The sequence below is a fragment of the Temnothorax curvispinosus genome, unplaced genomic scaffold (genome assembly GCF_003070985.1).
Source record: "Temnothorax curvispinosus isolate PA1 unplaced genomic scaffold, ASM307098v1 QBEX01013120.1, whole genome shotgun sequence".
In the NCBI taxonomy this organism is placed as follows: Eukaryota; Metazoa; Arthropoda; class Insecta; order Hymenoptera; family Formicidae; genus Temnothorax; species Temnothorax curvispinosus.
The window spans coordinates 134061-148822 of NW_020222900.1; the positions used below are offsets into that span (position 1 = coordinate 134061).

Sequence of the window (14762 nt, forward strand, 5' to 3'; positions counted from 1 at the left end):
ATAAACAGATAACTTTTGAAAGGAAAAGTGCGACTTAATTATGTACCGAACAGCGCAGATCCATGAAACACACAGTAAATATGCTAGAGAACAGAAATGATCTCTTACACTTTTTTCGGACGATCCTTAAGATGTTCTTAATTAGATTATCTTTGCCTTCAAGGTGTGCTAAGGTTTGTTCAAAGATTCCGTCAAGAAATATTGCTTCGCGACATATCAAAGTTTATATGTAAACTTTTTTATCAGTCATTTTAGAGAAGATAATCAACTTCATGTTTTACAAACTATTATATAATTTATTATCATCATTATAAATCAATCAAGCAATATCTTCTGAAAATAATACTTAATAAAGTATACGAGTATCTAAAAAAACGTTTATACTTCAGATATATTATTTCTAACATTGTATCAATTGTTAATTGTATTTCCGATATTGATTTATAAAAAGCTTTATAGTAACTAAATTTATATAATTGAATCGATAATTAAATTAATTTACTTAATGATATAATCGAAAATATATCATTAAAAAAATAATTAATAGACGAAGAATCAATCTTTAGTATTTTATTTAAACAAAATTATTCCTGTGAGTTTCTCTCTACAGTTACGGTAAAGAGTATGTATTGATCGACAATTGTTGAAAAAGATTACCTATTCTATTTTTTATCTAAGATATTACGTAGAAAGATCATATTCCTAACAATATGATTTCTTGCCATCTACATAGATACGTAATATTCTGACGAAATTCATGTGCCACATATGAAACCGCGATGTCAATACTCGCGGCTAATGATGAGACGCGACGCTAATGCAACCCCATATACGCATTTATGAGCTTCAACTCATTTCGTTGCAGATTCGGTCTCTCAATGACGCCAATCCGTTTGACATCTTCCTACATCGCATCTGAAAATCCGCGTTATCGATCATATACATTAAACACTCGTACGAAACCGCAAATGCATGCGCGATGAACTCGCCGGATTTGACTATGAAAATGTCCTGTGCCATTAATTTATTCACAACGGCTGTGCGCACGTTCGGCAGCTACACAAATTGGATCCGAATTAACGCGTTTTGGCAATCATTAAAATTCGCAATGCTTTCCTGTTAATTATCCGCCGTAATTACCGCGAGCTGTTTATCTAGTAATGTATCTCATATAAAATAAGCGCAAATGACCCCTTTAATAAACTCTTTCGGCAGCTTAAGGACGCAACGTTATTCCAAACAGAGCGTAATATTCCACCGAAAATTACCAATTACAATAAATCATGAATTATTTCTTTCTCTCTTCCCGCGCTTTTTCATTTGTAATATTGCTTTTGCAAATTATAATAAAATAGCTTGCAGTTTAATAGCTTATTGCGCGTACGCGCGATTATCAGATATTATCTTGGAAACAAAAATTACGTTTCAAGTTTTGGGAAAATAACAAGGTTATAACAAGGGAGGATAAAAGGAGGGTAATTAACAGAGAAAACTTATCTCATTCACATGTAGCGTAGTTTTATTACAATAAGCATATAGGAAAAAGAAATCGACAGTCAAAAAACTCAAACGCGATCATATTTGCAAACACCAAGAGTTTCGGGATCGATTGGATATAAAGTCCGAGAGCAAAACTTCTTCCATGAGATTTCCATGAGGTAATGAGGTTTCCATGAGATTTTCGTCTTATGCCCGTTTTAATTCTGAGTCACTGTGCATGTCGACGTTTCAAACTAATAGATGTAGGGATAGTTGTAACGGTAATAGGCGTACGGAGAGTACGCGTACGGCAAGCTGTAAGCGTACGGTGAGCTGTAAGCGTACGGTGAGTATGCGCCATATGCGTATGGTGTATAATACGCGAGACCTCTTTTGTCTCTGCCGAGATCGGCAGCCTGCGGTGCCTTTTCCTCAGCTTCGGACGTCTTCTCCACCGCGGCCGCAATGGCGACGGCAACGAGAGCCAAGAAAAGGATAGCCTGAAAGTGATTAATCCGCGTTGATTAATCCGCAGTCGACGTGGCACAAAATAAAAATTAAAAGTTAACACTTGGTTTATAGATAAACAAGCCGTTTTTTCAATTAACACAAGAAGGATGTATTTTCGAATAAAATTAATTTACTGTAAGATGTTAGGAAATATATCTTAAAAATATTATATATCTGAATCTCTAAAGAGTTATTGTATTTTTTTTATTAATAATTGTGACATATAAGAAAATAGAAACAAAAATAGAAACAAAATTTTATAATGCATTCTTTATTGTAATAGATGCTCAATAGAATTTTATGATACTCGCTGATATGTTCGCTACATATCACACACGTTCGTAAATGAAATAATGTATAAATATATTTAAATAATGTAAGAATATTTAATAGCTATGCTAAATAAGGTGAGAGGTAAGATTGCGAAGATCCAAGTTAAACAAAGATACAATTTACAATTCTAAAGAGGAAATATTTAGCAAGTTTTTAAATACATTTTTTAAGTTTGCTATTTTATATTCGTTGAGTAACTGGAACTATCAAAACAAATCTCCGGAGGGAGAGAAACCTGCCGGAGCAAGAGATTCTAAAGAAAAGCAAATTCTCTGATAATTAATTATCGGAGAAACACTAGAATATTACAGTATTATACGATGATAAGCATGATCTGAAACCGGAACATACAGCCAAACTCAAGCCGATCGATTTACAGATAATCGCGGTAATGTGGTAATTAGACTGTAATCGGAGTATTATGATCGGTGAGTGAATTAATTTGAAAATCTATCAAAATATTTCAGGCGCGATAATGAATGCGCCGAGGCTCAACTAATCGCCCCAAAATGCAGAAAATTATAAATTCTCAAGCGATTTGTCCGAACGGTGCTTTTATCCTATTAATATGCATGCAAAGATATTGAAGAATGATCTATCTGAATACTTACGAAGACGCACTTCATAGTTGATTAGAAGTTTTGGAAGATCAGCTGCTGATGAACAGTAACTGAATGTGATGCCTCTGCTTTTTGGCGGATGGCTTATATACCCGACAGTCCGAGTATTCTGCATGCGTCACTATAGCCGATTGATCAATGCACGGGGACGCACCAGATCGTGTGTGAATGCGTGTGTGTGTGTGTGTGTTTGTGCGCGCGCGCGCGTGTGTGTTTGTGTGTGTCGCGTGTGCCTGCGAACTGTTGCATGGGGTTGTTATACGGCGCATATTGTTTACGCCTTCTCATATGTAATTCGCGGTCGTGCGCTATCACCATCCTTGTCGGCGCGATCTGACAAGGCATCGCGTTCACGTATTCCGCGATGTACTCGCATACCTTCGATGGATAGAACTCGGGTGAGGCAAGGGACCTTGGCAACTTGCCAAAGACGGAGGAAAGTTTTATAACGATGACATAATTATTACTGCCTGCCGTGCTCGCTTCCTAGATACACGCTCAGTAAACCTTAAGGCGCAAATTAATTATTGCCCATCAGTCAAGCTCACTTTAGTCAGATTTCAAAATAAAATTCCATTTACAGTTTTATATATGCACATTTATGTGCACATTTTAATACACACATGCGTATATTTTAATATTTATCTCGTATATGTATACGAGTACACTGTAAATCCAAGTGTTACTTCTACACGTATAAACGTTTAAAAATGGCACATTTGACTAAAGTTCGTTTTACATGTTTTGTGTTAAATTAACACGTTTAATCATATTAAAAGTTAATATGTTTAACTGTGTTAAATGACGTGATTTAAAACGCAAGAAATGTGTAAGAAGAGCTTTGGTTAAAATAACACACTTGGATTTGCAGTGTATCTGTGTTTTTATTCTTCAAATGTTTCACGTGTCATTTAAAATAATAGATTTAATTACAGCAAAACTTTTCATGAATTATTATTGTGAATGCATTGTAATTGATAAAATGTCAGAAATAATGTATTTGAAATATTGAAACTTTATTAGACACTTGTAAACTCTATTTTGAGTATTTTTATTAATAAGATTTTCTGTGTAATTTTTTTGCTTAATTATGCGTACCTCACGTACTTTAGCGTAATTACACAATTTTTCTTTAAAACTATAAATTATCGTATTGCGCAAAGAGGAAAAAATAAAATTATTGTATATGTTAACAGCACAAAGAAAGATTTTAACTATAATAGTTAATTATACAAATGTGATTATTATAATACCGGTTTCGTGATTGAATCACTTTGAATAAACCACGATCCAAAATATAACAGGAAAAATTCAAGTAAAATATTTGGCCAATTTTGGCTAAATTGTAGCCAAATGAAGTTAATTTATTATGTCTGGCTCATCCAGTTGTTTCACCTTGCGACATTCGAACATTTTTCAGCAAATATTTCTAGAATGCTTTTTAAAATTGTTCCAATAATTTTTCAAATACTCGATGAAATAAAGGTGTGCTAGAAAGAAGATTTATAACTTTGTAAAGTTATAAATAGTATTATTTTCATCAAATTTGTTTCCAAAAATGGTTTATGAAATCTTTTTACTATTTCTAAATAATGTGGATTTATTAGACATCACAAATTAATCCTTAAAATCCCAACGAGACTGTTTATATGTTACATAGCTACATTTACTATAGCGGTGCAAATTCTGTTATGCGATTGCTCATATTTACATTTGCAAAAATTAATTAAATATCCAGTTGATGTACGCACGTTTAATTAATTAAAATGTACAAAATTGTTTCTGTTTGAAACCGTTCGCTTGAACTAGCCTTCTTTTGCAAATATTTATGATATTTAATTTTATATATAAATAATAACTCGAAATAAATAAACGTAAACTGAGACGTAGTTTCGCGTAAAAGCATTTTCGAGAATATATTATTTTATTTAAAGAAAATGTTATGAGATGTACTCATAGATATTACTTTCTGCTCATGAATCCCAGCTTAAGATTCCTGACACGTGCATTGTGTTGTATCGAATTTACATTTCCCGTTCATAGTAATAAATAAAAAGTTTCGTGTTCATATTTCATCCATTGATTACGGAACTATTTTCAGTAGTCATACCTAATTTTGGATTCTGCTTCGACCTAATAGAACGGGTAGAATCTGTAAATATATCCGCCTGACAGAAAAGATCAAGGATACTTGTCAGCCCACGAATCACTTGAAAAAGATACAATATTTCAGATATTTTTTTAAGGTGACGCCGCATAATTGCATTTCTAAATTAGAGTGGTTAGTCTCATGACCTCAATATTTAAACAAAAATATCCTTTTCGGCGTCGATTGCACTGCATTTTATTAAAATTTTAGTTTACATATATACTATATAACCAGCAAAAAATGACGCACTTGCATAAAATAACGATTAATATTAGGCTTAGCATCTTCACTGCTACGTTTTATAGTCCTATAAACGCGAAAGCGATCGACTCATTAACAGTCTAGATTGTTGGACATCATATCTCTCTCTGATTTTTTGCCCACATTTTTCGTCTACGTCGAAAGACGCGTAGTTTTATTCGCGTCTTTATTGTGGCGTCTTGCAAAATAAAATATTTATATGAGGCAAAAGAATGTCACTAAGATAAACGACATCATATACGATTTGCACAACGTTCATATCATTATTATGCAATGCAGGATATTACACAACTAATTTCTCCCTCTGATTTTCCTTAACTGATTCATATTTTACACAAGATGTAACCTCGTATTAATTAGGAAATAATCAATTATAAAGAAAGAATTACTATTATTTAAAAATTTTCGATCAATTTCAACGTTTTTGCTGTTAATTAATTTCTCAATTAGATATACGTATTAGCAAAATATATAAAGTAAATATAAAGCAAATTTATTAATAAATTATATCAAATCATAAATTATATTTCCCGTGTCATTGCAAAGTCTGTCGAAGTAAAATTAATTTGAATATGGTATCAATTTATTTAATTAATAAGTTCAAAGCATGGAATATCTGGACAGTTTAGAAATGTCTCGAACGTTGTACTTACAAACACACTTTCAGTAATACGCATAGCATTATATGTTTAAGCACCAAAGTGATTAAAGCATCACCCGTTCATAATCGTGAGAAAGATATTAAATTATAGGTCGATAAATGATGACACAAAATGAGCTCATCCAGTTGTATCGATAATTAGCATTCATAGAATGTGCAATTTTTATTACCGATTTCGTAAAAAATTTCAATAATTTATTCTTCACATTTGTATCTCAAGGTAAATTTTTTATATTACTACTTTCGAAGGAAAAAAAGGAAATTGCTGCAACGAACTCGTTTAGATTATGTGTTAATATATGTTAAAAATTAAATTTTACATTTGCCAAAATTTCGTAAATTTATATGATTTTTTTAAAACTTATTATAATTTTAAAACTAAAAAAACACTAAAATTAAATAAATATAAAAAGATTTCAGAAATGCGATAAGAATAAGAAATACTGATGGAGAGCGAGTTAAAAATAGATTTTGATTTATACACGTATACTCTAAAAACTTATATAATGTCTACTGTAAGTAACATATAATCCAATAAAAAATTTTAAACACTAGCTTTTAATAATATAATATAACATATAATACATAATAATATGTTTAAATAAATTTAAATAATATAATCATTGTTCAAATATTAAAATATTAAATATTAAAACTACAAATCATAATAAAATGGTGCACGCATTGTTATGTTCTAATGCGAAAAAACGTTATAAAGTAATTCGTATATGTATGATATGAGATTGCTGTTATTTAGAAACTGGGTTACTATTAATATTTTTGTATATTATTTTGAATTCTCAACCCAATAAACACCGAGCATCAGTTTCATTATGTTATAATTTCTCACTCAATAATATACATGCAAAATAACATATGTTTATTGGGGTGTTTACTGGGAAAAGCACCAGGTTACGATTATCGATATAATTTCGATATAATCAGCTTTCATAACATTTTATTAACGGTACTTAATAAGCAGTAATATAACCACATACAATTGTGTGTCAAATACAATTAACTGCATTTAACAAATTACCTATAGTGCCGATAAGAGAGAGAGAAAATTAAACAAATAATAAATATTATACAAGTGTTAAAAGTGCATTTAATTCTTTGAATTATTACATATGCAAGTTTTGGTTATAAACCGCTAACAATTAAGTAATCACTATGATTATTTCTGGCAACATATAATGCAAACACATCTTCTAAATTTATACTGTTACTTTAATGTAAAATATATAATCAAAGATAAGTTTCTTAAAACAACAAGCTAATCTTAATCTTATTTAAATTGTTCATCATTAGACTTTTTCAATACATTTGTTTTTATTAATTTTAGGATAATTTATGCTTATATAGTGAAGTTTTAAAATCCTTAACTCTTTCGTCATGGCTGAACTGGATAAAGAACTCTATCTCTGTACGCACAGCTTTATCGCTGTACGCTCTGATGCTAGAAGCGCTTTATTGAGACTGGATTACTAGCAGCGCGATCAGTGCCTACTGTTTCATACTACGTAATTCATCGTATCTACGTTAATGTAATAACAATAATATAGTCGTTTGAAGTTTTACATTTAATAAATTATATAAATAAATAGAACAGTATTTATATGTCCAAAAATTAATCATTAAGTTTTTTTATTTTTCTCACAGCATAAAATAACAGTATTAAAATAAAATTTGATTTATGCACATACATGTTCCTTATTAAAATAATGACTTCCCTGTTTCGATGCAATATTATTAACCAGTACTGTAATGTAGTAGAACTGATCTTGTGTATTTATTTTTTAACAAAGTACTTTATTAAATAAAATTTTCAATTTTAAATTGTAGTAATAAAGAATTGAACTTTAGAGTATATAAATTATCTTTAGCTGGCGCGTAACTTCTCGATATCACTATATTTGTAGATGGAGCAGATTTAAATAATATATTTATAAAAGACTTTTTTTAGGTTAATGTTACGCTCGTACACTTTTACGTGAAAAACCACTTTCTGCGCTCGTGTTCACATCCGTGTAAAAGAAAGTGCGCGCATCTTTTATTTAAAATTATTTTATTTTTTAATATACTTGAATCTATTTTTATATATCATAAAATTAAAGAATATTTTATATAGATTTTCCCACCAACACATTCACGTAGCGTTCTTTTTACTTTGACCGAGCTACAGTTATTATAATTTTATTTCAAAAAGATTGCTTTGCGAAAAATCGCTATAATACTCTTAAGAATTAACTTGCCTTCCATTTCTGTTGTATTAATGAATTAAAAACATGAAGTGAAGTGTACTAAGTTCAAATTTTAGAAGCAATATTGTAATTGTTTAAACTCGAATAACAGGAATAGATATAAAGAATTAGACTGTGCTAAAGGTGTTGAGAAAGAATATAGATTCAATAATACATAATAAAAATTTATTTATAAAATTAAAACAAAAACATAATACAAATTTGTGTTTGGTACTGCCACAATATTCACACCATATTGCACATTAACAGATCTGCAAAAATAAAATAATTCATGGTTCATCAAGTTGTAATATCTTTAAATATAATACATTAGTAGTAAAATTGTATGTCAGATAGAGCTAATATCAAATAATCACAACGATTCATGCGAAAGATGGTGAAGATGATTAAATCATCATGGCGTATATTTAAGTGAAAAATATATATATAAGTATGCGATACAAATAATTAGTCTTACCATATACATTTGTATGGGCTAACATTATTCATATTTAGAATCGTAATTTCTTCTGCAATATATATTAATTTATTGTTCCCAAAGGGGTTCCACAAAATCCTCAGTCTTTTATTCCTTTTAACTCTTTAATCAATCTTTCATAAACCAAGACGTACATCGGATAAAGCGGAATCAAACTTGAGATCTGATTGATTGTGAGTCAATCGGTTGTACACGGAGCCATCGTAATGTCTTCTGTAATATATACAAAATACAATTATTTGCTATAGCTATTTAACTTGAATATACACATTAATTTCTAGTTTTCTCTCAGCGGTAGTGACGAATTATATGTATAAATATATCACGGTTAATCTTTCACATATACAAAGATATACATCACTAAAATACATTAAGAATATTTAATAAAATTAAAAATTAATTTAAACTTACCATATATTTAAAAAGTACACAAGCCCTTTTTCTCGAGTTTTCGTCCGAGATGTCTAAAATACAAAATAACGTTGTCTTTAGATCTATTTGAAACTCGAGACATTCAAAACATATAAATACATAACTAATATCAGATAGGAGCGAAAGACTATAATATTAAATTATCGTCAAAGTAATTTCAGTTGAACTATGAAATCATCATGGTAATTGTACAATGCGCACGCATTATTAACAAAAATGAATATATAAATACAATTGAATGTGTAATTTCAAAAAAGGCACATCTCGCATTTTTTAGCCTATAAGTTTTTTCACTAAGATACTCTAATTACGTCCACACATCTTTATGCAAATTCCTGAAAAATTTTACTTTTCAGAGATGTGCCTTTTTCGAAATTGCACATTCAATTATATAAAAACTCAAGTACAAACCTTGGATGTCGACTGCGTTATTTTATGCATTTCTTTTGTATATCATTAGATCATATTTAAGAATTAAAATTTTCCATACAGTTTGCCATAAGTGTTACTGAACTACAGTATCTGCAAATAAAAAATTAAAATTTGTTACTAAATTAATTAAAAAATCAAAATAAAATAACTTTATTAGCAAAAAAATCAGCACTGCAGGACATTCGTCATTAAATCCGATAAGTCACAAAATCATCATTAAAATATCAGTAAATAAATAAAACTCATAAATTATCAGACTTTTGAAATATAATAATCACACGTATACATTCTAAAATATAAAAATTAGAAAGATTTCTTATTCAAAAATTCAAATTCTAAATGGAATAATTAACCATCAAAATTATTTGTGTTTTAGAACAAATTATCACAAGTACAAACATTAATTTTAATCAAAACGACTTACCACTATCATTATTACATATTCAAGATTTTTTGAATTTTGCCTGAACAAAGATTCTCGGAACATCAATGTTTTCCTTTAAATTTATCGTACGTCTCTGTATGTAGCCACAGTCCAATGTTTCGAAACCAACAGATTCAAATAGGCACGCTATTTGTTCTACAGAGAAATAATAACTCCTGAAAGATCCAAATAACATATTGTCATTACTATGTTCTAAGCAGATAGGATAGGATAGAATTGCGTTATCTGGCAAAATCAGATTACAAAAAAATTTATTTCATTTTAATTATAAATCAATTGAACTATGAAAACATCATATCTTTTTATTTGTTTAAATAGATTGTAGAAAACAGAAAGAAAAATATAAAATCACCTGGTTCCATCTTGCCGCATATAGAGATTCTCGCTAATCTTGTGCCCAGGTTTAAAACGGAATTGTGCCATATCGTACAATCCGTAATCTCTAAACAATAAGATTCCTCCACTACCAAGAACGTTGTATATATTTTGGGCAACTCTATTAAATAAACGAGATAATTAGTAAATTCGACATATCAAAACCTTCAAAAAATGTTAGAACTATAGTTTTAACAATATTAAAATCAGTAGCATCAGCATTTAACATACTTGTGAAATTTATCGGGATGAATAGCCGATAATGCAAAAATCAGAGTCGTAACATCAACCGGACAATCAATTTCAGCGAAACAATTCTCTAACGTAACGTCCGTTTGAAAAGCTCGCATTGTTTCCGGATGGAATAACGTGTGACTCTACAAGGAAACCTCTATTAACGCACCGGCACGCAACGTGGGCTAATTTGCAATTATAATCCAGCGAATGTACCTTAAGCAGCTCTATCGCCCTCGTGGATAAATCGCACGCGAATATTTTTCGGAATTTCAATCCGTCCTCTATCAAGGGGAAAATGAAATTGCCGACCCCGCAGCCCACCTCGAGGAGGACATTTTGATTCTCGTTGCCGCCCAAACCCAGCAATTCATCAAATTCCCGCGTGGTCCAGTGTCTATCTTTGAAGAATCTGATATCGTTTCGCTTGTAGAATAAATCCCAATGCTTTTTCGCGTCCCTCTCGAGTTGATTCGCGCGAAATTCGGAGACCAAGCGAGAATCCTGCGCCCGCATTCTATCGATTTCCTCCGGCGTGAGACGCTTCGCCACGTGTCCCACGTTCGAGTCGTTCGACATAGCATTTTCGACAGATTCGCTCATATTTCTTCTCCTGATTATATTACCGAGCCGATCAATTAATTTTGCAACGCGAAATTCATCATTTCAAAAGAAATTTACGCGATATCTTAATGTACAAAGGAAAAGAAGGGCTTACCGTAAGTGCGTGCAACCTCACTCGTCGAGATCCCGGGAGAAAATGGACGAGAAACGGGCGGCTCCGACCTCCGGCGCCCGGCGGTTATGCCACGCGGTGATTTTTAGATGAAACGGCAACGTTGCATGCAACGTTGCCACGATAGGTAACAACATCGCATGCGTAAATCCCACGTGACTACCATTGACATTTGGCGGTAAAGTTCGAATAGTCAGAATACATAATCTGAAGAAAACCATCTTGATAATATATAAAACATAGAATAATTGTACTTGATATTTTATTCCAAATTACAAATCGATATTTTTTAATACTTGTAAAATTAAATAAACAAATAATTAATTAACTTAAATTAGGAAATTTAATTATAAATAGCGATTTTCTATTTTCGTAATATAAATTAGCAATCTGCTTACCTGTTAATTGAATGCAATATTAGAATAAAAAACACTCAGAAATTACATAAAATTTTATATCAAATGTTTTAAAAATTTCCTTGTAATATTAGTATAAATATTTAAATATTCCTCTTTTTTAAACTTTTCTGCAGATATAAATATACATATGTATCTTCTTTAATAAAATAACATAAAAATATAATAACAAAATAAATTTTAATTATTTATAAAACAAATTATTAATTAATTTTTATCATTTAACAACATATATTTATTATTAGATATTGATCAAACTTTGATATAGCTATTTATTTTATTTTTTTTTAGTTTTAGGCTACATAAAAATTTATAACTATGAATATTTAATAAAAAATATTAAAAAATATACGATTTTCCTTATGTCTTATAATAATAACTTTCATATCAATAACGCACATCATAACTTTTTTTATAAAATTTAATCTGGGATAGATTAATAAATTCATGTGATGTATTGACATACGACATACTGATTGATAAAAAATGAAATAGGCTTCTCTCTGCGCGCGGTATGAATTCCACGTGCAAACACGTTTTTGTTTCATTAACATGCAGAACCCATAGGGGACAAATATTTTATGCCACCGTACAGCATTGGCACACAATGACACACTATTAAAGGGGGCTGAACGTGACTAAAATTCAGTCAAGTAAATTGCGTATCGCTCACCGGCGATGAGAACAAAGAGCATTTATGATAACGCAAGTATTACATATCGTTATAAATATTAATGAAACATCCAAAATCGTCCTACGAGGTTGCGTACATAACGTTTCAATTGATCACCTCCATTTTACGCGGCACGTGTGTATTTTCCATATTATTCAACGCATTTTGCGTTTCACGAGGAGCCCATAATGTGCAAACTGAGCGCGGTCGAAAGAAAATGAATCGATTGAGTAGTATGTAGGTCATTGCAGACCACAATTTTGTAGAGAGCTTCGCGAGAGATGTAACAACCATAGATTACCTGAATGGAATGAGAAACACGTTTCACAATTCGCAGTCATTAATGCCTCGTGTAGTAACGTCATTCCGCAGTTTTCAATGCGGCCATCCTTCACAGCCGCTTTATAATCGTATATACCTTGCTCTGACCGTTAAAAAATGTCGCAATTAAAATTGCACTTCTATACGCTGAATGGTATATGGCAGACCGCAACCAGATTAAACTGACCGCATGATTTATTTTGACTTTCTCTACATAGTTTATTGCTTTCCTCATCACCAATTATTTTATTACTCGAACATACAATATCAATCATCTTAGATTAGTATATTAAGCTTTTAGGTCAATCGTTTTGTTTTAGATATAGCAACGTGATTAACAAATAAATTTTCTGTAGCGAATCAATAACTATCAATTTACAATCTTTTTCGTAAATTAAAAATATATGTTGGTATTTTCGAGAATCTTGCAATATTAAAAATGTTTAATTGTTTATATTATATTTTATACAATAAATAGAAAAAAATAATAAAATAAATAGAAAATTTTAGTCTCTGGCATTTAAAAATAACATTTGTAAAAAAGATTCAAGTTAGATTATTTATATTCTTTACAATTATTTACAATTATTGTTTACATAAGAAAAATTAAAATTTACTGAAATAGCAAAATCATATGTTCAAACTTGTGAAATTGAAATGTTAAGGAAATACATATATAAATTTTCCGAAAATTAAAAAATTATTTTTTTAATTTGCAGTGAGCTAATTAAGTATAAAATTGTATAATAATAATAATAATAATAATAATAATAAAAGTTGTTTAAATGATTGAATCAAATACTGTTATAAGTTTTATAGCGATTAATATTTCACATATTATGTGTGTGCAGCGATATATACGCAATAATTCAAGTTTTATATAACATTGAAGATTAAAAATTAAAATTAAATATTTTTATAGCATTTTCAAGAATTAATATCATATATCTTTGAATGATTATGAATTAATAACGGTATTTTATATCGAACGTGTGATGGGCAGAAGATCAAATCACATAAATAATTCGTATTGCAGAGCCATTGAATATATAGATATAAAGTCGACAGTGTTGTAAATATATCGGATTTGCATTACATTCGCTAACGTATGCTACGTGATTTTATTTTGATGTTATTACTCGAAAATTTATTTCGCTAATTAGCTGAGCGTCATAGCCCCCTAAAGCGTACTTTCGCATCACCCATCATCCCAGAAATACCCTGTGCGGTTAACGAGCAACAGCGCGGGGTGCATAATCATAAAAATAATTCTCATTCTGGGAGCAGAGAAAGAGAGAAAGAGAGAGAAAGCTTTCGCGAGATTGAACGAACTCTGGCTCTCACGAGAGCGATCAAGAGATTATCCAAATTTCTCCCGTTACCAATGCGCGTTACTACGCTTCAACGGGCTCGGTGCGCGATTTACGCAGTTTTAAATAATCCATACTAACGTTTCCATTAATGCTGTCGTGAATCTTCTTTGAAATTTTTCCGCGGAATGAATTGCAAAGATTAGCAATCGTTGTTACTCGTGAATTCTTGTCGGCTCATCGGACAAAGGGAAATGGACAGTTACCTTTATATGCCTATAGCGAAAAGAATGAAAAAATCTTTCAAAAATAATAAAAAAATATTTTTTGTTATCCTTAGGTTCCATTTTTTAACAGTAGAATCTTTGGTTAGTTCGGAATTTATTTTTCCTTAGCGAAAAAGAGTAACAAAGGAGATCAACATTTATTTTCAATCTGTAGCATTATATGTATATCTTTGCAATTAAGATCCAAATTGGAATTTTATTAAAATAAACTATCTAAATCAGTTGATAAATGTAATCTTACAATTTATTTGGCTCTGTTTAATTTGCGAGAAGATCATCTACTTCAATCGCTATAATTCGAAATTACTGATGTTTCGATATTTTTGTTAAAGAAAAGTCATCTCTT

The 14762-nt window shown here is 30.6% G+C and overlaps 1 protein-coding gene and 1 non-coding gene across 2 annotated transcripts; both read right to left on the minus strand.

The window, feature by feature from the left end:
• Window positions 1–8425: 8425 nt before the first annotated feature.
• Window positions 8426–11478, minus strand: LOC112463182 (methyltransferase-like protein 6). The gene is made up of 9 exons (XM_025029381.1): window positions 11392–11478; window positions 10890–11286; window positions 10671–10816; window positions 10417–10560; window positions 10044–10219; window positions 9599–9709; window positions 9167–9219; window positions 8735–8968; window positions 8426–8528 (listed from the first exon to the last, which is right to left on the minus strand). Exons 2-5 carry the CDS (start codon window positions 11274–11276, stop codon window positions 10063–10065), a joined length of 834 nt encoding a protein of 277 aa, XP_024885149.1. The 5' UTR covers window positions 11277–11286; window positions 11392–11478; the 3' UTR covers window positions 8426–8528; window positions 8735–8968; window positions 9167–9219; window positions 9599–9709; window positions 10044–10062.
• LOC112463191 lies at window positions 9289–9379 on the minus strand. The gene has a single exon (XR_003041756.1). It is a non-coding gene; the product is annotated as a small nucleolar RNA snR60/Z15/Z230/Z193/J17 (small nucleolar RNA).
• Window positions 11479–14762: the final 3284 nt, after the last annotated feature.